Source organism: Urocampus carinirostris, chromosome 9 (genome assembly GCF_059441175.1).
Source record: "Urocampus carinirostris isolate Australia breed hairy pipefish chromosome 9, RoL_Ucar_1.0, whole genome shotgun sequence".
NCBI lineage: Eukaryota > Metazoa > Chordata > Actinopteri > Syngnathiformes > Syngnathidae > Urocampus > Urocampus carinirostris.
Window position 1 is genome coordinate 11,466,983 of NC_142357.1, and position 27,962 is coordinate 11,494,944.

The 27,962-nt window shown below is 40.7% G+C and overlaps 1 protein-coding gene and 1 pseudogene across 1 annotated transcript in view; both read right to left on the reverse strand.

The window, feature by feature from the left end:
• fat2 (FAT atypical cadherin 2) overlaps nucleotides 1–20,197 on the reverse strand; it is a 168,419-nt gene extending 148,222 nt beyond the window's left edge. The window contains exon 1 of the mRNA XM_088344531.1: nucleotides 19,918–20,197. Coding sequence (XP_088200657.1) covers nucleotides 19,918–19,928 — 11 coding nt within the window. The 5' untranslated portion in view covers nucleotides 19,929–20,197. The remainder of the gene's footprint in view (nucleotides 1–19,917) is intronic.
• On the reverse strand, nucleotides 10,883–10,972 carry LOC148359317 (U2 spliceosomal RNA; annotated as a pseudogene).
• Nucleotides 20,198–27,962: the final 7,765 nt, after the last annotated feature.

Genomic DNA, 27,962 nt, shown 5'->3' on the forward strand with positions numbered 1-27,962 from the left:
AGCCAAATAACCTTTCTTTAACATAAATGGCTAATAGAAGGCAGCCAATACCATCATCAAGTTTCGTCACCTCAAAAAGGGACTTAAACATCTCTGAAGTTAATATTTGATTGATTTGAATTAAGAATTGCTACACACGGAGCGCTGCAGTGATCTTTTACATGATGATTGTCAAGAATTGAATTGGTAATAATATTGGAGTGTTTCAGATGGAGGAGTCAATCAAAAAGGGAAATAATGTCACATAAAATCAAACACACAAGGGTATGCAAATAAGTATACTCAGTGGCTCATATGGCCAAAAGATATTGTGAATCTGGAAAATCATCTTTACAAAGGCTGCAAAACCAACGTTGAATACTGAATACTTGTAATTCTTAATCCGACACTCAAAACAATTATTGTGGAAAAGATATTGCCAGGGCTCAGGACCATTTAAAAAATATTATCAGGTATTTCAACTGTCTCCAAAATAAAATTTAAACTCTTCCATACAATCTCTGGAAGAAAGCTCATTGACCGGCACTATTTGAAAAGTTTACTGTGGTCTGAATAGTCCACACTTCAGCTACTTTTGGAAATGTTGGCCATTTTGTTCCTCAAGATGAAACAGGAAAAAACTTACTGGCTTCTGATGAAAACTCAATTTAAAAGCCGTCGGTGTATGGGGCTGTGTTCATGACAACAGCATGGGTAAATTACAGGTAACTTAGGGAATATAGCGTATAGCTTTTTACATGCTGCCTTCCCAAGATATACTTCAACAGGGATACTCTGTTTGAGAATGACAGAAATGCAAATATCTAGAAAGGCCTGCCAGCAATTCTGAAAATGTCAGGTGGATTCCAAGGCATCAAATATAACAACGGGCGCCCGCGTCCACCCTCCATACAATACTCGAACCCAAGAATTCATGTGGCTCCTTGGGTCTCCAAAAACGTCTGATATTGGAAAATGACATGGTTTCTCGAGGAGGACGGAACTGACACAAAATGACACAAACATCCTTAAAATTTTCCAATGAATATATATGTATATATATATATATATATATATATATATATATATATATATATATATATATATATATATATATATATATATATATATATATATATATATATATATATATATATATATATATATATATATATATATATATATATATATATATAATATATTTAAACAGTATGTGTTTCCTTCCATATAAGGCTTAAATAAAGCTTTTATTTTTTGCTGCTCTAAACATGTTTTTTGTCCCATCCATCCAAACATTATCTGCACTGCTTATCCTCAGTAGGGTTGCAGGGGTGCTGTAGCCCATTCCAGCTATCTCCGGTAGAACACCGGCAAAAATGTGATTGCCAAACTGTTTCGCACCAGCTCTTTTTCTTTAAATGTTGTTTTATCCATGTGTTTTATTTTGTAATCATTTTGTTGTATTTTTTAATACGCACACTTGTATGCTTGTCTGTGTTGATGTTACGCGGCTGCAAGCAAAGAGCTTCTGTGCCCTGTTGTGGGGTGGGCCTTGTGTCTAGTCCCAGCTAACAAAGACTGCGCCCTTTCACATCATGCTCTCTATGGTCGTGAAAATACTCTAGTCTTAAACTATACATCCATTATGTGCAGTGCTTATCCTCAGTGGGGCCGTGGGGGTGCATCCCAGATATCTTTGGGCAGAGAGCAGGGGACACATTTAACTGGTTGTCAGCCAGTTGCAGGGCACACCAAGACAGAAAACTCACTCGCTCATTCAAACTTAGGGACAATTTGGACTGGCCAATTAACCTGACGCACATGTTTTTAGAATGTGGGAGAAAACCGGAGTGCCCGGAGGAAACTCACGCCAGCACGGGGAGAACATGCAAACTACACACAGGGAGGCTCGTAGCTGGGTTTGATACCAGTACCTCAGAACAGTTCCCCGGACGCACTAACCACATGCTGCATGTTTTGGTCCCATTTTGGATTAATGTATAAATGTTCCACAATGACCCACTGGAGCAAAACATAAGAGAAAACAGATGATTGCCTGTAGGGAGGGACAACTTGTTAACGGGTGGCATTAACATCATTTTAATCGGTGGAAGTATGGCATACAAACGATTGTTGAGTAGTAAAGAGTCCCCAGCTGTAAACGGCTGACTGTATTTTCCAGTTTGGTATATGGGAGACTAAAAATTACATGAACATGTTACAAAAAGGAAGTGCTTAACTCTCTTCAATGTTGTTTACTATCCACTACAAAGCACAACTTTAGCTTTATAAACTTAAATACTGAGTACAGCATACAATAAAATTCTTCTTTACTTGCGATTGGAATTCCTTTGGACGTGACCTGACACACCATAATATGATTCATTCTCCAGGACTTGCTGAGCTAGATTCACTTCCATTTGTACTTCTCCATGGAGAGAGGAAACTGCAGTGGCATTCAAGTGAATTAAGCGGGGGCTATTTAAAAAAGGGAGGTAGTTTTACATTTTTGGGGGCCACAGGGATAGAAGTGCTGCGGGCCCTCTTCTGACGTTCCTGGGAAAAACGAGGCCCCTTGAGAAATGTGATCCAGCTCGACAAGCGGCAACAGGTTAATCCTTGTGTGTGCGTTTCTTCCCTCGCAAGCACCGCAAGCACCAACGCACCCAATCAATCATCATTCCAGTTGCATTTATGTTAGCGGAGGAACTGACCCCAACACCCCTTATCCTCCACCACTTTCTTACTACAAAAACAACTACACTAACAATAAATTGTTATTGCCTCAGCCTGAAAATTGGATTGCCTTGTTCCTTTATCATCATTGTTCTCAACCAAAATCAATTGGAGCTTTAAAGACTGTAGAAAATGATGGGGAAAATATGTTGAATGTACGGTGGGTATGAGCCCATATGCTCCTTCACTCCCTTTGATGCAAATACCATGGACACAGAATATGTTTTAGATTTTATCTGCGCTGCACACTGTGTTTTTTTTTAGTTTTTCCTTGCCTTCCTTCAGGTTTCAGATTAGCGCATGTTGTAAGGTAGGTCTGTGCAGCAGACAATACCCGCTATAGCTTGTCTTTTTGTTAGTTTATTTTGATAGTCTTATTGAAGATTGCACCTATCATTACATATTGTTAGTATCGATTTTAGAGTGATTACTCTATTCTTTTGAGTATAGCATGCACACATGTATAGCGCGCAACTCAAATTTCGATTAAAATCTGTATCAAATTTTGTTTTACTTTTTTTGGCTCAAACTAAGCATTGTAGGTGACTAACGTGGAAGCAGCGAGGCTGCCGGGATGTTTTGGGTAGCAACAATATTGGGCCATGGACCTTCGTCGTGAGGTGCTGCCATTTCGACAGTTCCTTTCCTCGGGTTTCCGCCCACACGATCCGTAAAGAGATTTGGGGCCCTTGGCCCTAAACCAAGCCACCGGGTCTGCAATACCTCCTTCCTTCAATAATAGTGGGCAATCAATAATCCAATATTTTACAATACAGCAGATGATAAGAATTCTCTGAATTGGCACGTCTGACAAAGTCTGCTGATGACACATTTAAATATTGAATACAATTTCTTCACATATGCCTTGCCTCTGCAGATGAGCCAGAGGGAAATTTTTACTTTAGATCGGGCGTGTCAAACATACAGCTCATTAGATACTTAATACAGCCCACCATAATGTTCTGAGTTTGTCAAATAAAGAGTCTCTGGGTCATTTATATCAAAACCTATGACTATTTTAAAAAATATAAACCAAATTCTTTCATCAGTCGCAGGGCAGTGTTGAGTTTGTATAGCGTAGTGAGTTGGTTCAGGTGTAAAACGGTATTCACTCAACTGCTGAAAAAAAACCAGGTGAGATATATAATGTCAAAGATGAAAAACGTTTTCCCTAATGTTTGTGAATAAGTGCATACCTTATGAAATTAAAATATGGTAGATTTTTCCACGCAGATTATTAAAAAAAATGCGTGAAGCGCCACTGTTGGCAGGTAAATGTATTGTGTTTAGAAAAGACCCCTTGTTCTGTGATTATGATATGTTGGGTAGGTTATTAATATTGACTGAATGATAAAGCACAATGCTGAGACAAAAAGCTAAAAATTTGAAGTTGATATTCTTTCACGGATCACCGCAATGAGAACAGAAAGTCTGAATTTGTTCACGAACGACACGGTTTTGTTGCTGCGGCAATGACAACAACACATTTGCCTTTTCTTTCGGTACATTAGTAAATACTATATTCGTAATAGTGATCTTATTATGTGGCAGTCGCTTTTTTGAATGGTGAAATGTTTTGAAAAGACATGATGTAAACAGTTGTTTACATAACGACTTTGTTTATAACGGCTTTGCTTATAACGGCTTTGTTTATAACGGCTTTGTTTATAACGGCGTTATTCCCAAGACTTTTTACAAGTGACATTGAAATGTGAATTTCTCCTACAAAGTTTGTTTTAAATTAGTAAGAATGTAAAAGTTGTGCACAGTACAATGATGAACAACAGAAAATTGTGACGATGCTAGCCTTTGTCATTATATGTGGGCGGAGTGAACTTGCAAAGTTTGATAGTTCGCCATAAAACCAAACCCTAAACTAATGTAGGCTCGCAAAGGGTCATTTAATGATGATTCATAATTTTATTTGCTCTAAACGTCACTAAGGAATCCAATGTAGAATAAATGGAAAAACATGAGTAAATAAACGCCCTCTGTATTGAGTTTGTGTGCGTGTGTGTGTGTGCAGGCGGTAACAAAAGTGCTGATGCTGATGTGTGGGATCCATTACGTGGTGACAGCGTTCATTAGCCTCAAATGTAGTTCATGATTGTTTGTGTGTTTTCAATTTGTTGCCTAATCCATCCTCAAAGCTTTACCTTGAACTTCCATTACAGCTTGTAGGAGGGAAAGGTACAGGTAAGTTGTAGCTCAGCCCATTCAAAGCCCACACAAATAGTAAAAATGTAGAAACAAAGTGATTAGCTTCAGTAATTTTTGCATACAGCTAATTGTATTGTCTAATGCTCTTAGTGTGTAGCCAATGGTTTGAAACGCTCAGTGGACCGTTGACATAATGATGTAAAATCTCTATAATGCAGCTAACAAGAAATTGTGTGCCTTTACAAATACAAAAATCATTGAATTACGCCATGGTTGTTTCCAAAAGGCAGAGGAAGGAGCTTAGAGTAAAGTGCTGGTGGCTATCTAAAAAGTTCTATAATTGGGTAAACAAACAATTGCCCTTCGTCTTGGGTTACACACAGTAATGTCAAGTAGTTGATCGATAGCTTGCGTGGTTGAACATTGGGCAGTAGCTTTTTCTTAATTGTAGTGATGTTAGCCCCAAGGAAAACTAAGAATTGACCAAATATTATGTAAATTGCTAAATAAAATAACTTACAAAAAATATTATTGAGCATTACATATTGGCTATCCTTAATCAGAGCTAAGATCTAGCTTATAAAATCCAGCCTGAAACTTGGCTTGCCTTGGCCCAGGCCCGTGGGTGTAGAAACCCAAAACTGACCGAGCCCAACCAATTAACTGGATTTGCAGGACCAAGCCCGAAGCAGAGCTTTAATTTTGCATTCTATTTGTGAGGACTCAGGAGGAGGAGAGGTAATTTATGATTACAAATTAAAACCTGCCTTGAAACAAAAGTCATGTTCAAAAAGACTATATCATCACTTACAACTTCTGTGTCTGCAGACATTACATTAACCAACTAGTTTCCATACTTGAGGGGATTTTTCATGAGTTAAGGGTCAAATTTTAAGGCCTTCCTTCACTTTGACAGGTTAAAAATATGGCCATAAACGGGGGTGCATCCCAGCTATCTTCAGGCAGTGGCAGGGGACACCCTGAGCTGGTTGCCAGCCAGTCGCAGGGCACACTAAGACAGACAACTCACTTACTCACTCATTCACAACTAATGACAATTTGGACCGGCCAATTAACCTGACATTCATGTTTTTGGAATGTGAGAGGCAACCGGAGTGCCCGAAGGAAACTCACGCAAGCACGGGGGGAACATGCAAACTCCACACAGGGCATTCGATCTCATGACCTCGGCACTGTGCCACACACGCACTAACCACTGCATCACCATGCTGAAATCTTTAAACTATGTTTACAATAATTTTTATTATTTTAATAAATGTGTTCTTTTTATTTTAGATTAGTATTCACACATCGTTTGAGTATACATTTTTTGAACCATACGTTGTTGTTTTTTTTTTTTTTTTTTTTTTTTTTTAAAGGCATCGAGAGAAAAGCCTGGCTTGACCCAAAAGCAAGGATTGATGTTTTAGGCCTTGGGTCAGACCAATTAAAAGCTAAAGGCATACATCAGAATCTGAACTATATTAGTTGAATTTATTTACTCACATAGGAAGTCTTTCCTGATTGTTAGATTCATTTTCATACAAATCCCCAAAGAATCCCCATTGGTATATTTTTTCAGGGGCTAGTCAGTGAGATTCCCCGCTCGTGACTATCCCAAGGCGGTAACATCGCTGCCCTTGTTAGGTTCAAACTTTTGTAAACACTCAAAAGAAGGAGAGAAGACATCAATGCAATTTGAACTTTTGAGGAGAGACAGAGAGGGGCTTCAGATAACAGACTTCAATTCCCTGTTCCTGCTCCCCCAGCCTATTCCCCCCATCTTCCTCTTTTTTATTAAGTTTTAAAGGTTATAAAAAACAGATTGGCTTGAAGGATTGTGGAAATCAAAGAATAGCTATAGTAAATGATAGACTGATAGCGACAATGATGTCAAAACAACAGTGTAGGGAATATGGGTGGTAGATAAATACTCATCTCATCTCATTAGCTGCACCGCTTATCCTCAATAAGGTCGCGGGGGTGCTGGAGCCCATCCCAGCAATCATCAGGCAGTGGGCAGGGGACACCCTGGACTGGTTGCCAGCCAATCGCAGGGCAAACAGGGACAGACAACTCGCTCGCTCATTCACACCTAGGGACAATTTGGACCGGCCAATCCACCTGAAATGCATGTCTTTGGAATGTGGGAGGAAACCGGAGTGCCCGGAGGAAACCCACGCAAGCACGGGGAGAACATAAAAACTCCGCACAGGAAGTCCGGTTGCTGGATTTGAACCCACACAGGAGGTTCCCAAGACTTAGAACTGTGCCGCACACGCGCTAACCACTGCGCCGCCGTGCTGCCCGTTAAATAAATTATTCTAACAAAAAATTTAATCAACCAATTGAATCAAAGAGCCGAGTTAATTCTTTTCAAAAATTGTCTCGCCTTTGTGGAGCAACCACAAACATTTTCACATCATTAAGTCAGGAAAATGCTTAAAAAACCTTGTTTAGGTATTCTGAAGGGTTGCTACACACACTTTAAACTGCCCTTGCTAAGTGAGACGTGTACCAAATCTCGGTTCTGGTCTCCTGGGAGGGGCAGACTCACTATTGGTGAGTTGTCACGGCAACCTTTGACGGGCAAATGCCAACCTCACATTCCAGCAGTATCAGTCAAATAACATATTTATGTGATTGACTTAAAACACAGTATTCACTTCTTATGTCTTGAAATTGTTGAGCATTTTCTGACATTGCGAAACGGAATTCTGACCAAACGTTGAATACTCTAGAACAGACAACAGTGAATGGAAGAAATAATTCTCATGAAATCTTCTTTGCAATTTCCCGATAATAAAAGAACGAAGACGCTTATCCAAAATCATAACATTGTAACAAAACAATAACCCATGTCAAAGTCGAGGCCCGCGGGCCACATCTGTCCCCCGAGAAGGTGTTCTTCAGCCCCTGAGATGATCTTCATTATTGTATCATACAACAGGAATCGTTTTGTGTTTTTTTCACTGTACATTACTTCTCCTTGCACTTTATTTTATTATAGTTTAAGATAAGGTAATTGTGTAATTGTAATCCTGTACAGTCCTTTGAGACATTTTTGTGATTGAGGGCTATATAAATAAATGTGACGTGACTTGACTTGACTTCAGGGCTTTACCTGTGGAAAACCTAATGTAGCCCAACCTGACTCTGAGTCAAGGTCCAGCGGCCCCTGGCAAAATCGAGTTTGAGACTCCTGATATAAAGTCTTCTTCAAAATGTCCAATGAGCAAAACAGAATCATCCAAATTGAGGCAAGTCATATTTATTTGTATAGTCCGAAATCACAATCACTCAATCAAAGTAGTAACCCCATCACCTGGTCTCAAACCTCTGATGAATAAGCTATGTTATAAAAAAAAGTAACTATCTTACTTGACAAAAACATAAGTCATGCTAATCCTTTGGCTAACATAAGCTTAAAGAGGCTATTGTATTTCTCACCAGAACTATTTGTATTCCATGTCTACGTTCACTATTCAGAAAAGTCTTGCTGGAAGAGCACTAAACCGTGCGGGATCAAGCTTTGAATCGCGAAATATATTGAAACTAAGCTGTTTTAAACAAATTTGCAGACACTGACTGATCCATCTTTACTGTTAGATGAAGCTGGGAAATTTAAGACTATTCCAGGACTTGCAACAACATTACATTTCACCCGACATTGGTTCACCTGGAGGGTAGTTCAAAATCAGAGGTTAAAGTTGTACTTGTGTTTTTACAATAGTACAATGTACAATAGAAACCTCTATTGGTATAAATCACCACATAGAAGATGTGCTGCTGGTATTCCCTGCTGTCACGACACAATCACTGTGTTTCGGACTTTCTCTCCTCTAATCTTTTCATTTTTAGTTGCTTCTTTTTTAGTGCTCAGAAATTTTTCGTTCATAATAATGATGTGTTTGTTTCCTACATTGCATATGTTTTTAATCTTTGCTGAAATAAAGTATAGATATTGTTTATAAAGTAAAAAGGGGAAAACTATTTGCTCCAAAAAAGCAATTTGGCACTAAAGTGTTAACAAAAAGACAAGTTGAAAACTGAATTTTGTAACTTGAACAAGTTTCAAGAGCGACAATACCAATTACTGTACTTTTATCCTTTAGAACAGCGGTCAGAAACATTTTCTGTAACACTGACCATTTTAATGTCTGACTATCAGTATATTAAATGTATGACTGTGTTCTTATGGCTTGACTTAAGAAAATCATTAGTATTAATGACAATAATAACTATCATAAAAAGAAAAAGAAAAACCTCAAATCCACTGTGCAAACAATAAACCACTAGGCATCTACATGACATAGGAAAATTCATTATATTTTATCTTATCGTTACAGTATTTTTACTCACGATAACAGATTAGTCTTAATGGAGCATAATGGGAAAGGTTTCAGCTGAAGCAATGTTCCACATTGCGGCAATTCGCGATGCCAAGTTGTTAGGATTCTGCGCTCTCCTGGCAACGATCCAGGTTTGATTCTTGTTGCATCCAATGCTGAGCAAATGAGATCAGTGATATTTGTCACTGATCAATCATTGCTGAATTAGAGTGATCTACTACAGTAAAACTTGGTGTAATGCACACCCAAAATTTAATTTGGGGTCGAAAAATGCTTGTGTACATGAATAAATTTGATAGAAGAGATATCTAAGGCAGGTTTTTATTTTGTTTGTCCCTATAAATAATGACCCCTGAACCAGTACCAGTTTGTTTATTTGTTATGACAACATCCATTGCAGCCTGGTCATCCTGGAAGAGGGAAAGCTCATGTACGGTCCCTTCTCAAGATTTGTTTATTTTCTGAAGATAAGCGGTGCAGATAATGGATGGATGGATGACTTGACTTGACTTGGTGTTTGCTGACCACTGCTCTAAATATAGCTCCTAAAATATTTTCTTTCAGATGCAGCAACAATAATAAACGTCATATCTGGCATGGTTGCCTTATATTTTAGAAGTAAACAATGGTTGGTTCCTGGTAAATGTTTTTAATGAAAGTCTTCCGGCATGCTCCAACTTGTCCTCCTCGGTAAATGAAATATCAAAATAAAGAAAAATCTGTGGCAGCTTTATGACCTTGTCCTGCATCTCATCATCCTCCAATGCCTCCCATCTTTCAACTTTCCCCTAACAACTTCCCATGAGAATCCATTACAGAAACATGTCACACATCCAGCCAGCAGTCCTTGGCATTTTTCACATTCCGCAGGCAGTTTACCTAAGTCTTTAGTCCTTATAATCTAAACGGAGATCTCGAAAGTGATTTATGAGTAAGTGATAGGGTAACAAAATCAAGCCTTTAGAAAGGGTTTATAGATTTACATACATACATGCCTAATTATGTTGTAAATCATAAGTCAATTATTTTAAACTTGTTAAGGTTTATCTCGGCAACCAAACTTCTATGGACTTAAAATATGCTCATACGATCAGGGAGACCCGTCGCAAGGGGGCATATTAAATGCCAGGAGTGGGGGAGGGAGGGGCAATCATTATTAACCACAAAAAAAACCTTAGCGGGGGGCAAGGCCCCCTATTGCCTGCCCGTAGCGATCGGAGTGCAATTAGGTCGATGATGTAACCCTTACAGTAATATTGTAATGCAGTCCGTTCCGTTTCGGATGCTGGACATTGTGCTACTTCTTAGCAACTAGAGACATCTATCAAAGACAAATGATAAGATGAAAAAAAAAACCTTCACACTTGAAATTCAACGTTCAAGCAGATGTTGCTTGATAGCCTTCAATTCCATAAAAATGTCAATATTCATTTCTCTGCAAAGGAAGTTGCATAGCATTTTTCTAAATAGAAAAGCTATTTTTGGGGTTTTGGGGATTTTAAGGGTTATTGTTCTATCTTCGTTATTCATTATCCATTATCCGTTATCGGTCAGTTCATAATACGCTACAAAGCCTAGGAGCTGGGACACTTACTCTCAGCCAAAAGGCCAAGCTAAGGTCCCAGCCCTAAAGCCTTGCTGCGATCATTGCGAATGCACCGTTCCCGGAGGTACTGCAATACCGGGCCGATGCGTGGAGTGGACAGAGAAAGCTCTTATTCCATCTCCGGATTGCAAAAATGAAAGATCATGCCCATATTGTAACTGCATAGAGGGGTTTTGGGGTTTTTAAGGGTTATTGTTCTATCTTCGTTATTCATTAAGCTATTTTCTGTTTTTGACTTTAATTCTGAGTAATAATAATAGTGAAGAAGGAAGGCCTTATTACTCATCTGGGTGCTTTTTTAAATCTGGGTTGTGAGTTTGGTAAAACAACTCTGGAACTGAGATGGTATTATATAATCTTCCCGGGCACAAATGAGCTATACGACTGTGGTCTGTAGGATTCATGAGTGCCCGGATGGAATAGCTGAAACCTTTTTTTTTTATACACTGAGGGTGGGCCATGACAAAAACTTAACCGTACAGGTAATGGAAAAATCCATACTACATACAAACCCTTTATCTAGACCGGGTCTGGCAAATACTGACAAAACTCAAGGCCTTCTCCCAACTGCAAAAAAAAAACAACAACTGAAAAATACCAATTGAAACAATGAAGAGACTGAATAACAACTGAATGAAAGAATATATCAAGAAGCTAAATAACAGTATCAAGACATAATTAAGTACACCCAAATACATAAATAACCATGAAGTGCATTAACTAGGACTAAATAGTTGACAAAATGATAAATAACTAATACCTAGGTACAATTTGGACTGGCTAATAACCAATTAATCAACTAAATCTAACCTGTTTCAAAATATATTACACTACATATTGTGACACCCTGGTTACGACCTCTTTTAATTGCTGCCCTCTGGTAGGCACTATAGGTACATTACAGGGAGTGCAGAATTATTAGGCAAATGAGTATTTTGACCACATCATCCTCTTTATGCATGTTGTCTTACTCCAAGCTGTATAGGCTCGAAAGCCTACTACCAATTAAGCATATCAGGTGATGTGCATCTCTGTAATGAGAAGGGGTGTGGTCTAATGACATCAACACCCTATATCAGGTGTGCATAATTATTAGGCAACTTCCTTTCCTTTGGCAAAATGGGTCAGAAGAGGGACTTGACAGGCTCTGAAAAGTCAAAAATAGTGAGATATCTTGCAGAGGGATGCAGCATTCTTAAAATTGCCAAGCTTCTGAAGCCTGATCATCGAACAATCAAGCGTTACATTCAAAATAGTCAACAGGGTCGCAAGAAGCGTGTAGAAAAACCAAGGCGCAAAATAACTGCCCGTGAACTGAGAAAAGTCAAGCATACAACTGCCAAGATGCCTCTTGCCACCAGTTTTGCCATATTTCAGAGCTGCAACATCACTGGAGTGCCCAAAAGCACAAGGTGTGCAATACTCAGAGACATGGCCAAGGTAAGAAAGGCTGAAAAACGACCACCACTGAACAAGACACACAAGCTGAAACGTCAAGACTGGGCCAAGAAAAATCTCAAGACGGATTTTTCTAAGGTTTTATGGACTGATGAAATGAGAGTGAGTCTTGATGGGCCAGATGGATGGGCCTGTGGCTGGATCGGTAAAGGGCAGAGAGCTCCAGTCCGCCTCAGACGCCAGCAAGGTGGAGGTGGGGTACTGGTATGGGCTGGTATCATCAAAGATGAGCTTGTGGGGCCTTTTCGGGTTGAGGATGGACTCAAGCTCAACTTCCAGTCCTACTGCCAGTTTTTGGAAGACACCTTCTTCAAGCAGTGGTACAGGAAGAAGTCCGCATCCTTCAAGAAAAACATGATTTTCATGCAGGACAACGCTCCATCACACGCATCCAAGTACTCCACAGCGTGGCTGGCAAGAAAGGGTCTAAAAGAAGAAAAACTAATGACATGGCCTCCTTGTTCACCTGATCTGAACCCCATAGAGAACCTGTGGTCCCTCATCAAATGTGAGATTTACAAGGAGGGAAAACAGTACACCTCTCTGAACAGTGTCTGGGAGGCTGTGGTTGCTGCTGCACGCAATGTTGATCGTGAACAGATCAAATCACTGACAGAATCCATGGATGGCAGGCTTTTGAGTGTCCTTGCAAAGAAAGGTGGCTATATTGATCACTGATTTGTTTTTGTTTTGTTTTTGAATGTCAGAAATGTATATTTGTGAATGTTGAGCTGTTATATTGGTTTCCCTGATGAAAATAAATAATTGAAATGGGTATACATTTGTTTTTTGTTAAGTTGCCTAATAATTATGCACAGTAATAGTCACCTGCACACACAGATATCCTCCTAAAATAGCTAAAACTAAAAAAGCCCCACTCCAACTTCCAAAATATTCAGCTTTGATATTAATGAGACTTTTGGGTTCATTAAGAAAATGGTTGTTCTTCAATAATAAAATTAATCCTCAAAAATACAACTTGCCTAATAATTCTGCACTCCCTGTAAAACAAGGACTAGCAGGCTCAGCGACAGTTTCTTCTCCGGGGCTATCACCACCATAAACAAGCACACAAGACTGAAAAAGTCTATATCTTGCCCATGTATGGAAAATGATTGATATTAATACTCCAATTTCTCAACCTATTTTGTAATTATCTCGCTGCCAAATTTCATTGCACTACTTTTTCATAGCTCTATTGGTTCTGATGCACATACAACTTCGGACTCCAAGCACTACCTTGTAAATATTTCTACCTATTTATTCTGACAATCAGGCTTTTTTATCCATCAAGTTTATTTACATTCACCTTATTTTTGTCATTTTAGCCTGTATTCTGTGTTTATCCTGAAATGCCATGCCTGATCTTGTCGTAAGCAATGTTTTTGATATCGTTATCAATGACGATAAAGACGATTTGATTCAATTAACGATCATCAACAATTTAGGTTATAACTCTTTCTAAACCCTTTAAGTGGCCCTTCATCGGATCATATGAAGATGATAACAATCTCCCAAACACTTTGAAAGCAATCAGTAAACAACCTCACACATTCCTTGTGTATTAGGTCCAGGGTTGGGGGGGTTAACTTGAAAATGTAATTCGATACAGTTACTTGTTACAGATTACATTTTTCAAACAAGTAATGTAACCTGAATACCTTAATATTAAAGTAATGTAACTTGTTCACTTCCAATCAATTTTGGATGACTAAAATGTCAAATATGCGACTAAAAGACAAAATAAACAAAATAAAAACACTCGTTTTCGATAAACGAACAATGTAATCTTGAAAAAGAAATCAAGATCATGCAGTTTTTTATAATCCCACAAAAAGATTTTAACCATGTGGTATAGTGTAATGAGCAAAAATAAAACGTTGTCTTTCACATGGCAGACAGGTTCTGTTTTGGTCTGGATTAAAAGCAGATTAAAGCCCCAATGTATAATGTTTGACCACTACATGACACTGTAATATCGAATGCAATGCGAATGAATAACAGTGCCACAGAGCACAGCGTAGCAGCAAGTCACCAGACAAACATGACAGGGACGCTAAGAAAGGAAGGTAGATTTTGTGCATAAATCGAAATGATTTTTGGTGAATAAAATGTGGCTTTTTTTTACATTTTAAGAGGTAATTGTCGATGTTTTTATAGGTGTCACAGCTGTATCTGCAGTAAATGTTTTATAGCCATTGAATAGTTATTGAGCATTGGATTGATGCAGACACTACTGAATGGCTAGGTGCGAAATGCACCTCCTGACACTGCTTGTATCTGGAGTAGCTCATATGTTAAGGGAACACTCTCGGTGAATGTGAGCATTCAGCTAACCTTGAAAGATACCATGGAAGATGTTTTTTTATTCATATTTCTATGAAACTCAAATTTCTTTTAGATCCGTCACTTAAACATGAGTGTTATTCTGAAGCTATATTTTTGATGAGCACATCAATGTCTCCTTTTATGGTGACATCACCTTATCCCCAGATGGCCTTGTTATAAGTCGCCAATAATAGGCTGTTTTCTAGCAAGAGGGTCCCATTAAGTCATTTGAACATTATGTTCTTCTGGGAGATGCGACATCCGTCTTTGCTCATTTGCACCGACGACTTTTATTGAGCCTGCGCAAACCTGACAACAAAAACTGCAATTATTTATTTTTGTGTTATTAGTGCTCCCACGTAAATACAGTCAATTTGACTCCTATCAGTAAACAATGAATAAAGATTGAGGGCAAGGAACGCCAAATGAGGAAGGCATCACTCTAAAATTATTATTCGTGCGCAGGTCAAGTCAAGTCACACTTATTTGTATAGCCCTTAATCACAAAAATGTCTCAAAGGACTGCACAGGATTACACACACCCCATCGCCTGATCTTAAACCAACAGGCCGGCCAGTACAAACTCGAACACTTGACGTGAAGAAAAAATAAATTTTGAGAAGGGGCCTTACAAATGTTAATCCCCCTTCCAGGATGACCAGGGTAAAATCGATTTAGCATTTGGTAACAGTACATAAACATAGTGAAGATAAATAAAAGGTGACAATGACTTGACACATATATTTAATTTCATCTCAAATTATTTTAATTGTATTGTTCGTTACTGCATTCCATTGGAGCCTTGGTTAACCTCATGTGCGGTCCCTTCTCAAAGTTTTTTCGTTTTCCTCATGCTGAGGTTTCAGAGTTTTTCTTTGTCCTCAAGTAGGTTTTAGATCATAATAGTCTGCAGTTTGCAATAGTGGTCTGTGCATCCCTTTGAGACTCATTGTGATTAAACGCTATACAAATAAACATGACGTTTTTCAGAAAAAAACAAGGCCGGTGAATTTTTCGTTATAAGATTCCCAGGAACCCCCAAAGTCAAATAAAAAAGCCAGTCTTTTGTTTGTATTAAAGTCGTACCAATCTCCAAAGAAATCAGGAGCAGACGAGTAGGATACGGATGAAGATGGGACAGATGGGAGCCCGGGTCAAAAGTGCTTGCCTTGCGTGTGCGGAGTTTTGCTGACGGCCTGACAAGGAGTGACTCTAGTACTGAGTTCAAATAGGAGGTGAATCAATCAGGCAACGATCAGCAATGAGTAATCATGACACATCCAGTTTTGCGACAGTTAGAAATAAGCACCAGAGTGATCAGTTTGAGGTTGTTATTACAAAATAATAATAATAATAATAATAATAATAATAATAATAATAATAATAATAATAATAATAATAATAATAATGATGATGATGATGATGATGATGATAATGATGATGATGATGATGATGATGGTGATGATGATGATGATGATGATGATGATAATAATAATAATAATAATAATAATAATAATAATAATAATAATAATAATAATAATAATAATAATAATAATATTCTGGGCTTGTGAGTACAGAACAGAGCTGTAATGGTTTCTTTAGTGCCTTCAAATTGGCTGTCAATTGTTTAAATACTAAAGCGGTGTAACACAGAAGTTAGTGGAAAATGTTTAAGGCACCAGCTTCATATTAGTCCTTCGTCAAGATTGAATTCTGCAAGTGGTTTGATAAGACTCAAGGTTTCCCTCCAACAGTAAATTTGAACACCACCTAGAACAATGTAGTGATAGTATGGAGTCTAGATAAATGTATATAGACAAGAATAAAACAAAAGATGCGGCATGGCGAATGGGTGGTTAGCACAGTGCAGAGGTTCAGGGTTCAAGTCCAGCTACCGCAGCCTCTCCGTGTGGAATTTGCATGTTCTCTCCGTGTCTGCGTGGGTTTCCTCCGGCACTCCGGTTTCGTCCTTCTCAAGGTTTCTTAATTTTCCTCATGTTGAGGTTTTTTAGTTTTTCCTTGCCCTCATATAGGTTTTAGATCAGAGAATGTTGTAATAATAGTCTGTGGTTTGCAATAATCTGGGGTCTGTGCAGCCATTTGAGGCTCCATGTGATTTAGAGCTATACAAATAAACATGACTTGACTTGACATGGCCAGTCCAAATTGTCCCTATGTGTGAATGAGCGAGTAAGTTGTCCGTCTCTGTGTGCCCTGTGACTGGCTGGCAACCAGTTCAGGGTGTCCCCTGCCCACTGCTCAAAGATGGCTGGGATGGGCTCCAGCACCCTCGCGACACTACTGAGGATTGGTAGTGCCGATAATAAATGAATGGATTAAAAAAATATATATTAATGTGTTGATTTAAAACACTGAAGAGGACATAACTGGAAAACGTATACATTGACAGTGGCTTGCGAAACTATTTGGCCCTCTTGAATTTCGTGACCTTTTGCCACATTTCAGACTTCAAACATAAAGATATAAAACTGTAATTTCTTGTGAAGCATCAACAATAAGTGGGACACAATCATGAAGTGGAGCAAACTTTATTGGATATATATATTTTTTTGTATATCCGTCTGTATATGCACTGACACCCTATTGCATTTTCAGTTTTTTGTTATATATTATTTTCCACTATTTTTGAGTCTTGCAAATGCAATTTGAAAAAAATTAAAATAAAATCTGACATAGTCGTCAGTATGTATGTTTATTCATAAATGCATATTAGTTGGCCTACATGATCTTTATTCCTAAAGCATTGTGATATATCGCATCAAGACTGTATTCTGTAGACTGGTAAAGAAAATCAAATCAATAAATGAATATTTATTTTCCCTGGCCCCATTTTCCACAATTTATAACCAAATGCAGTCTAAAAGTTTGCTCAACCCTGGACTAGCTCATCTTGTCTCAAAATGACAACAGCTATAGCCAGACGCCCTTATTAGTGACAATTAAAACGCTGTCAGTATCAGGAGTCATGATAAGCCCTCGTTCAGCAAAGCACCTCAATAAAAGCGAATAGAACCTTTAAAATGATAAAAAGTTGGAGTGTGAGGTACCATGACCCCTTCACCAGTTTTAATCAGCACACTTAGAAGTGTTCCCCACTCGAAGACGATCATGCTCTACTGACCCAAAATGGTGACCAGGCATCCAGGGATGCTCAATGATGCAGAAAGGTTGTGTTCAGGTCAAGGACAGGATATGTTAAATGAAACAGGAGGGCGCAATAATTTTAATACTTTTTAGACGGACAAGAGGAATGGGAAACGATCATGTATCATGGAAACAAGGACCTTTTAGTGTTCCCCGCCAAAGGACTCAGCTTAGTGGTTAGCTAATGAAAACATTTGAAAACTCCAACAGGGGAGGTCTGCTGAACTAACTGATAACAATGAAATGTGGCGCAATATAACAGACAACAAAACTCTTCTTTTACAGTTTATGGTTCTTTTTTTATCACTACGGACATCAATTTACAGTAATAAAAGCATCACTATCTGGACAAATGGTTAGCTCTCAGATGCAGCTGAGCTATCAATAAAATAAGTTCAATCAATTTAGTCCTTTGAAAACCTACAATTTAAAAAATGCACTAAAAAAGTTCGGAGTTGGATTTGAATAACCCAAAGCTGTTGCTGGTTATCATTCAGTACTTGTGAGAAATAGAATTGTCTTGATAACAATATAATGTATATTGTTTACAACAAGATTAGAGATGGCACTCCAGGACAAACACTTAATAAAGACTTAAAAGAGGAAACTAAGATAAAAACAATGTCAGGAAAATCTGCAAAAATATTTACAAGGCTGTGCTTGGAGACAAGCCATTACTATTATTAACAAATCAAATAGTTGTTGCTTTTGAATCTTTTTAATTTTTTTTTTTTGCCTTTTTTACAAACTATGAATGTTAACTCTGCTTTAAAACTGGTTAAAAATGAGTCATTATTAAAGGGTTGGGTAAGGGTTTTTTGTTTGAAAATGGATTCAAATTGTAATGTTAAAACTGACTGAAAAAATAATGTTTTTATTGTTTGCTCTGATTTTAGCTCATTTGTGACAGACATGCGTCACACGCCGGCGAGTGTTCAAGCTACAGATTAATGCTAGCAACGATACAAGTCTGGTTGAGTTGTTAGCTCGTGGCTCACATTGGCTACTCAGCTATCTTCTTTAAAGCATTCATAGTGCGACTTAAGACCACATTTACCTGTTGTGTTCAATAATTTGTGTAACAAAATGTGGGCCACAATCAAAGTTGATGATGAATCTACTAAATTAATACAAATACACTATCTATCTATCTACCTTGGTCATATCCCTCAGAGGGGCGACCCTACAAATGCACTACAATATGTATATCGATACAATTAAATGTGTCTTAAAATGATTTTGATTTTCATTGGAGATGATTTTAGCATGTCCCACAAACAGAGAAAAAAACCAAGAGGTTTATATACATGATTTTGTCGGTTACAGCATTTTATTCAATAAAACAAGTCCGAATTATTGTTCTTTTATTTTGCAAGTAACTGTAAAATCACTGTCCATCTTGTTGATATGTGGTAGCTTCCCCTTTAAGAAAACATCTGATGTTTTTGGTGATATTATGACCTGCGTTTGATAAAAGCCGCTGATGCTAAAAAGATTGTAGGATAAATAATGTATTATCATTTTTTTGAGTAATTGTAATCATAGTTTATGTAAATGAAGCTTATCTGTAACATTGACATAATAGTTAAACTATTCGGAAAATCCAAACATGCTATATTTGTTACTCATCAAGCTATATGAATCCTGTTGCTGAGTACTATCTGTCAAAATTGTCCAACAAGCTCACAAATGTGGTTGTTTGGATAGAATTGTCTGCCGATTGTTACTTTTTTACCCATGTTGGAGTTTGTCATTTCACTACTTTTCATTGAACTATTGTTATAATGCACTATTTTTCCTTGCACTATTATTATAACATAGGCCCGTCTCCAAGCACTCCGTTGTAAATGTGTTTGCCCATTTTTCCTGACATTCTTGTTATCTTATTTCTGTCTTTTACATCTTTATTAGGTGTTAATTCTGAAGAGCAATGTCCAATATACTTGCAGACAATGTTCCTGATGTTGTTATCAATGACAATAAAGACAATTGAATTCTATTTGATTCTATTTTGACTAGTACCATTTGAGCTACAAAGGGACATTTTTGGAAAGCGGCAAGCAGCAAAAATCAGAGTTTCTGTGAGGGCTTTTTATAAGATGTTTGTGTCAGTTGTGACTGACAAAAACCTACCTCCACCTCATAAGCCCACGGAATGTGACGGACCGAGATAGGAACTTTTCTTCAAGAGCAAATTTTCCCAGCAGTACACGCTACCTGATTTCAAAGTCAGCTTCCTTCCGGCTTCTCACACCTTTGGTCCTTCCAGAGTCCAGTGCAGATGGTGGAATCCCATTTTTGGTTTGTCCCTGTTTATTTCCATAAAAATAAAATAATAATTAAGAAAAAAAAGTGGGCTTTCAAGGAAATTAAACGGGACAATTTGTCTGCGGGAAACAACTTCTGACTTGTTTCAAATGCAACGCAAGACGACACTCCCTCAGCAGCACTCTCATCTCCACCCTTTTTCTCACCCAGGTCCTCCTCTAGGACACACGAAAACACAAAAACCCACACAAGCGCACAAACCTTTTGCCCAGATTGTCAAGCGTGCCCCCCCCCCCGCATAGCCCCTTCAGGCCTCGGGGCCACGGCCAGGACTCAACTGTTTCAACTGCTGTTTTCTGAATAGGATTTGCTGTTTTTGTTGGTGTTAAAATCACCATCATTTATCAAAATCCAGTGAGAACTACCTATTTTTTCACAATTAGAAAACCTGGAATAACCGCCGCCCCCCAAAAAAGGCAACCATTTTGCCATATAGTAAAGATAATAAACATTTTCATTTGTTGTTGAAATTCCAAGTCAAGGCAAGTCAAGTACTGTTTATCTGTATAGCCCGTATTCACATGGAATCTGAAAGGGCTGCACAGACCACAGACTATTCCAACCTGCAGACTATGATCACACCATTCCCTGATCTAAAACCTACATGAGGGCAAGGAAAAACTCAAAAACCTCAGTATGAGGAAAATGAAGAAACCTTGAGAGTGGACCGCACATAAGGCAAACCAACTTCCAGTTGGTTTCAAAAATGGTCCTAAATTATTCTGTTTGCAATGTACTTTTTTTTGAGTCTACTGCAAAGATAAAAAAAAATCAGGTCGTATCGAAACTTTCTTTTCTCAGGGAGGCCGGATCAATTACAGAATGTCAACTCCAAACTTTTAGCTATGATTTTCAGTATTATGCTGAATCATTCAGCCTACATTAGTAACCTTTTTATTCACAAAAAATGGGGGGGAAATATTTTAATGTTTGACATTGAATGTGTTAACCGATTTATTTTAACACTTACTCAACACTGGCCTCGAGTGGCCGGAGAGCATTTGTTTTGCATTTCTTTAAAAGATCATAACTATTGACTCTTGTCAACTAAGACTTGGGGACTCGCTTCTTTTTTCTTTGAGGTACTCAGAAATTTATAGCAGGCTGAACTATATCCATTAGGCCGGATCTGGGTTGTGGGCCAAATGTTTGGCCTGCCTGGTCTACTCATTATATGCGATGTTTTCATTTGAACCAGGATGACTTTTTAAGTGATTCTGAAAATGAACAAATTAACCTTAAAACAATCCAAAGACAATAAAAAATAATGTAGCAAACAAACCTAACCTGATATCTGAAAACTAAAGAAATACCAGCGGGTTTTCCTCAGACTCTATGTGGGTCTACTCATGAAACTCCATTTTTATTGACCATATAAGAGAGGTTTCAAAGACTATGTATTTTATTACATTTTGTTCGGCTGAACACATCTTATCCTGTTTCTTCAAAATTTCTTGTTGAGTGAAACTGGCAGTGGTGGCTAAATCTACATGTAAGTTTAAATACCTGAGTTTAAATATACAAGATTTAAGCTTTTTAAAGTGCTTGAATGGTCAAAAACAATGCTTTAAACAGAACTTGGTATCTTTTACAAACGAATTTACATTGTCGCTGACATGTATTTATTCATTTTTTCATCAAGGAAATGATACATTTAACTTGATATTTTCCAACTCAGATTTCCTTCTAATTAAGCTTTGAAAACCTGAGTTGGATAAGAAATATAGTCTAGAAATATGTAATATAATTTTATAATAGAATAATATATTCTTTGTAGCAGCACGGCGGCGCAGTGGTTAGCGCGTGTGCGGCACAGTTCTAAGGTCTTGGGAACCTCCTGTGTGGGTTCAAATCCAGCTACCGGACTTCCTGTGCGGAGTTTTTATGTTCTCCCCGTGCTTGCGTGGGTTTCCTCCGGGCACTCCCACATTCCAAAGACATGCATTTCAAGTGGATTGGCCGGTCCAAATTGTCCCTAGGTGTGAATGAGCGAGCGGGGTTGTCTGTCCCTGTGTGCCCTGCGATTGGCTGGCAACCAGTTCAGGGTGTCCCCTGCCCACTGCCCGATGATTGCTGGGATGGGCTCCAGCACCCCCGCGACCCTACTGACGATAAGCGGTGCAGCTAATGAGATGAATATTCTTTGTAACGTTAAAGCAAAGTTACAGCAAGCATTTACAAACCATATTTTGCGTTGCTATAACGAATATTTTTAACATTTGAATTTCCAAAACAAACATTATAAAATGTTTTAAAAATTACACACGTATATTTGCCCTTTAAGTTCTATAGCAGTTTTATCCTTTAGATTGTTTCAAAATTGAAATGTTTCACAGCATACTGTATATAGTCATAGTTGTGCAAGTTTTACTAGTTATATCTCAATGTATCTGTTCATTTAGTCTTTACACAGTCCTTATATTTCAGTGGTGTTGGGAGGGAGGCCTTGAGTTTTATCAAAGCACCTGCAGGAGTCTGACTCTACAAAAGACTGGTGTGAAGCTGGGATTTATTTATGTTTCTCTTTTGTCATGGCCCGCCAGGTTACGGCCCATTTGGTATATAAATGATTGTAAGCACTTGAGAACCCTTTACGGCCTTTTTTTGTACTCACTCGTGTTGTTTTATTTGTGTTTATTGCATACCTGTCAACCTCCAAGGCTCCATGCCCGTACAAACTGTTGCATTTTCCCGTACAAAGTACAAAATAATCGTACAACATATATATATTTTTTTCGGAATGATGCATGATGAGAAATCCCCAGGCGGCAGACGCATGCGATTGGCAAATTTGCAGTTTTCCGTACAGATTTCCTTGTAAAATGCATAAAAAACATACTTTGTACGGCAAAACCGTACAGGTTGACAGGTATGTTATTGGAATAAAACCTCAACAGAAAAGCTTCCCTCAAGCATTTGTTTTACTCATCACATCTTGCAAAACTCATGTTAAAGGGACACTGTGTACTATTCAAACAATAAAAGTCGCTTTTTTTGTGCATTGTAACCAAAAGACAGTGTGACAAAGCTTAAGAGAGAATACTAACTACAGCGACTTAAAGTAACAAAATCACACCATTTTTTTTCTCAATTTTTATCCCTACCTTTCCCAATGTTTTTGGGAGTATCCATAGAAGTAAAATGGCGTACAATCATATAAGCGCCCTCTATGCGAGTCTCCTGTTAATCGAAATAAATGAAAAAGGTCTGGTTTTACAAATATTTCAAAAATCCACGTTTATGCTCATGTATTTTTACTTTACTAAATGGATGTTCATATGATGGTCAACGTATTTTTACTTTACAAGTTTTTACAAGCAAAAACCGATATGGCATTCGGCTGCTTGTAGTGGTAGGTGGTTGAGCGCTGCAGTACCAAATTTGGCCAATGGAAAGGGGTAGAGACCCCATGAAAGGAGACCACACGAAAGCAGATGATTATCGATTATTTTGGTGGTTATTGGGGGTGGCTCGACACAAAACCTGTCGAAAGACACTTTGGTAGGCCAAAATTACAACTCTGTACATTTGCTCGATTATGTGTCTCGTACAAACACACGCACACACACAAATCGGGATTTATAAAGTAGTTTAGATTAGATTGATTAGATTTAGATTAGATACTGACCAACAGTCAGATAAATGAAGATTAGATATTTTAGATTTAGATTATTCAAATCCATAAAGTTTTTTTTATTTAAGGAATAAGTTACTATGCTCCTCCTTGATCTGCTACCTTATCGTGGTGGAGGAGTGTGTGTGTCCCAATGATCCTAGGAGCTATGTTGTCGGGGGCTTTAAGCCCCTGGTAGGGTCACCCATGACAAACAGGTCCTAGGTGAGTGGCCAGTCAAAACGCAGATCAGAAGACCCCTAATGATGAGACAAAACTTTGGTCCTCGATTTCCCTCGCCCGGACGCGGGTTACCGGGGCCCCCTTCTGGAGCCAGGCCTGGAGGTGGGGTCCGCTGGCGAGCGCCTGGTGGCCGGACCCTTACCCACGGGGGCCGGCCGGGCACAGCCCGAAGGGACGACGTGGGACCCTCTTCCCATGGGCTCACCACGTGTAGGAGGGGCCAAAGGGGTCGGGTGCGCAGAGAGCTGGGTAGCAGCCAAGGGAGGGGTCCTTGGCGCGACGATCCCCGGCTACAGAAACTGGCTTTTGGGACATGGAACGTTACCTCTCTGGCAGCGAAGGAGCCCGAGTTGGTGCGCGAGGTTGAGAAATTCCGACTAGATATAGTCGGACTCACCTCTACGCACGGCTTGGGCACTGGTACCAGTCCTCTCGAGAGGGGTTGGACTCTCTTCCACTCTGGAGTTGCCCGTGGTGAGAGGCGCAGAGCCGGTGTGGGCATATTAATTGCTCCATGGCTCGGCGCCTGTACGTTGGGGTTCACCCCGGTAGACCAGAGGGTAGCCTCCCTCCGCCTTCGGGTGGGGGGACGGGTCCTGACTGTTGTTTGTGCTTATGCACCAAATAGCAGTTCGGAGTACCCACCCTTCTTGGGGTCCTTAGATGGTGTACTTGAGAGCGCGCCCCCTGGGGACTCCCTCGTACTGCTGGGAGACTTCAACGCTCACGTGGGCAATGACAGTGAGACCTGGAGGGGCGTGATTGGGAAGAACGGCCCCCCTGACCTGAACCCGAGTGGTGTTTCGTTATTGGACTTCTGTGCTCGTCATGGTCTGTCCATAATGAACACCATGTTCAGACATAAGGGTGTCCATATGTGCACTTGGCACCAGGACACCCTAGGCCGTAGTTCGATGATCGACTTTGTCATCGTTTCGTCGGACCTGCGGCCGCATGTTCTGGACACTCGGGTGAAGAGAGGGGCGGAGCTGTCAACTGATCACCACCTGTTGGTGAGTTGGCTTCGATGGTGGGGGAAGATGCCGGCCCGACCCGGCAGACCCAAGCGTGTTGTGAGGGTCTGTTGGGAACGGCTGGCAGAATCTCCTGTCAGAAGAAGTTTCAATTCACACCTCCGGCAGAACTTCTCCCATGTCCCGAGGGAGGCGGGGGACATTGAGTCCGAGTGGACCATGTTCCGCGCCTCCATTGTCGAGGCGGCTGATCTGAGCTGTGGCCGTAAGGTAGTCGGTGCCTGCCGCGGCGGCAACCCTCAGACCCGTTGGTGGTCACCGGCGGTGAGGGATGCCGTCAAGCTGAAGAAGGAGTCTTATTGGGCCTTCCTGGCCTGTGGGACTCTGGAAGCAGCCGGCAGGTATCGGCTGGCCAAGCGGAATGCGGCTTTGGCGGTTGCCGAGGCAAAAACTCGGGCATGGGAGGAGTTTGGCGAGGCCATGGAAGCCGACTTCCGAACGGCTTCGAGGAAATTCTGGTCCACCATCCGACGTCTTAGGGGGGGAAGCGGTGTGCCATCGACACTGTGTATAGTGCCGATGGGGCGCTGCTGACCTCGACCCGGGACGTTGTGAATCGGTGGGCGGAGTACTTCGAAGATCTCCTCAATTCCTCCGGCACGTCTTCCTCTGGGGAAGCAGAGCCTGAGGACTCTGGGTTGGGCTCTCGTATCACTGGGGTTGAAGTCACCGAGGTTGTCAAAAAACTCCTCCGTGGCAGGGCCCCGGGGGTCGATGAGATCCGCCCGGACTTCATTAAGGCTCTGAATGTTGTGGGCGTGTCATGGTTGACGCGCCTCTGCAACATCGCGTGGACATCGGGGACAGTGCCTCTGGACTGGCAGACTGGGGTGGTGGTTCCCGTCTTTAAGAAGGGGGACCGGAGAGTGTGTTCCAACTACAGGGGAATCACACTTCTCAGCCTCCCTGGTAAGGTCTATTCAGGGGTACTGGAGAGGAGGGTCCGCCAGGAAGTCGAATCTCGGATTCAGGAGGAACAGTGTGGTTTTCGTCCTGGCCGTGGAACACTGGACCAGCTCTATACACTCTTCAGGGTCTTTGAGGGTGCATGGGAGTTTGCCTGTCCGGTCTACATGAGTTTTGTGGACTTGGAGAAGGCATTCGACCGTGTTCCTCGGGAGGCCCTGTGGGGGGTGCTTCGGGAGTATGGGGTACCGCACAGTCTTATCCGGGCTGTGCGGTCCCTGTATGCCCGGTGCCAGAGTCTGGTCCGCATTGCCGGCAGTAAGTCGGATTCGTTCCCGGTGAGGGTTGGGCTCTGCCAGGGCTTCCCTTTGTCACCGATTCTGTTCATAACTTTTATGGACAGAATTTCTAGGCGCAGCCTTGGCGGGGATGGAGTCCGGTTTGGGGGCCTCAGCATTGCGTCACTGCTTTTTGCAGATGACGTGGTGCTGTTGGCTTCCTCAGGCCGTGATCTTCAGCTCTCGCTGGAGCGATTCGCAGCCGAGTGTGAAGCGGCCGGGATGGGGATCAGCACCTCCAAGTCCGAGGCCATGGTTCTCAGTCGGAAAAGGGTGGTATGCTCCCTCCGGGTCGGGGAGGAGGTCTTGCCCCAAGTGGAGGAGTTCAAGTATCTTGGGGTCTTGTTCACGAGTGAGGGTAGGATGGAACGGGAGATCGACAGACGGGTCGGTGCAGCATCTGCCGTCATTCGGACCCTGTACCGGTCTGTCGTGGTGAAGAGGGAGCTGAGCCGAAAGGCAAAGCTCTCGATCTACCGGTCGATCTACGTTCCTACCCTCACCTATGGTCATGAACTTTGGGTCATGACCGAAAGAACTCAATCCCGGATACAAGTGGCCGAAATGAGTTTCCTCCGCAGGGTTGCTGGGTTCTCCCTTAGAGATAAGGTGAGAAGCTCAGTCATCCGGGAGGGACTCGGTGTACAGCCACTGCTCCTCCGCGTTGAGAGGAGCCAGTTGAGATGGCTCGGGCATCTAATAAGGATGCCTCCTGGACGCCTCCCTCGGGAGGTGTTCCGGGCATGTCCCACCGGCAGGCCCAGGACACGTTGGAGAGACTATGTCTCTCGGCTGGCTTGGGAACGCCTCGGGGTCCCGTCGGATGAGCTGGAGGAGGTGGCTGGGGATAGGGACGTCTGGGCTTCCCTTTTAACGCTGCTGCCCCCGCGACCCGACCTCGGATAAGCGGAAGACAATGGATGGATGGATGGATGAAGTTACTATGAGTAGGCAGTGAGTATTACAACAACCACGCTAAGGAGGAAAAGTCCGTCTTACTTTGACACTTTTTGTAAATGCTCAGGTGAATGAATGTCAGGAGTAAGCTTGATGAGGGAAACATATCTTGGTACATCATTTTGAAACTCCAGCTCCATTTCCCTTAATAACATAAACAAGGCGGCCTCGTACAGCCTCAGTGCTGGCTATCAAAACTTAACTTCTATGACTGAATCATTAACAACCCTAGTAGAAATATCCCATAAATTAGACTCAAGACATAAAGGCTTGTCAAGTTGTTAATGAAAAACATGATTGTAGTGAAAACAATTGTGTTTAGTGTATGCAATGAAATGGGCATTTGAAATTAATTCAGATGTACTCACCGACAATGAAAAGAATATCAGCTTTATAAAAATGATTGATTGGCTTCTTATGTTGGTTGTTTTGGTTATGTAAGAATAAAAACAGGTGTAAACTGAAGAGACACTGTTGAACTCTACTTTCCCTCCCGTACAAAAGCTACCTGGTCAAAGTGACTGACTTCATCGTCGCTCCAGGTCGACTTGGCCTCCGTCTCGCACAACTTGTGTAGTTTGTGTAGTGTCTTGTAGTGTCTTGTGTCAACACCGCAAAACAAAGTGCGTGGCCCGGAGGCAGAGTAATGAGGGCCGTGCTGGTATCTCTTAGGCCCACTGTATGTAAGAATGCATGCATGTGAATATATACGTGGGCTGTACTTTGCCTTATCTAGCACGATGGAGATGCGGAGCACAT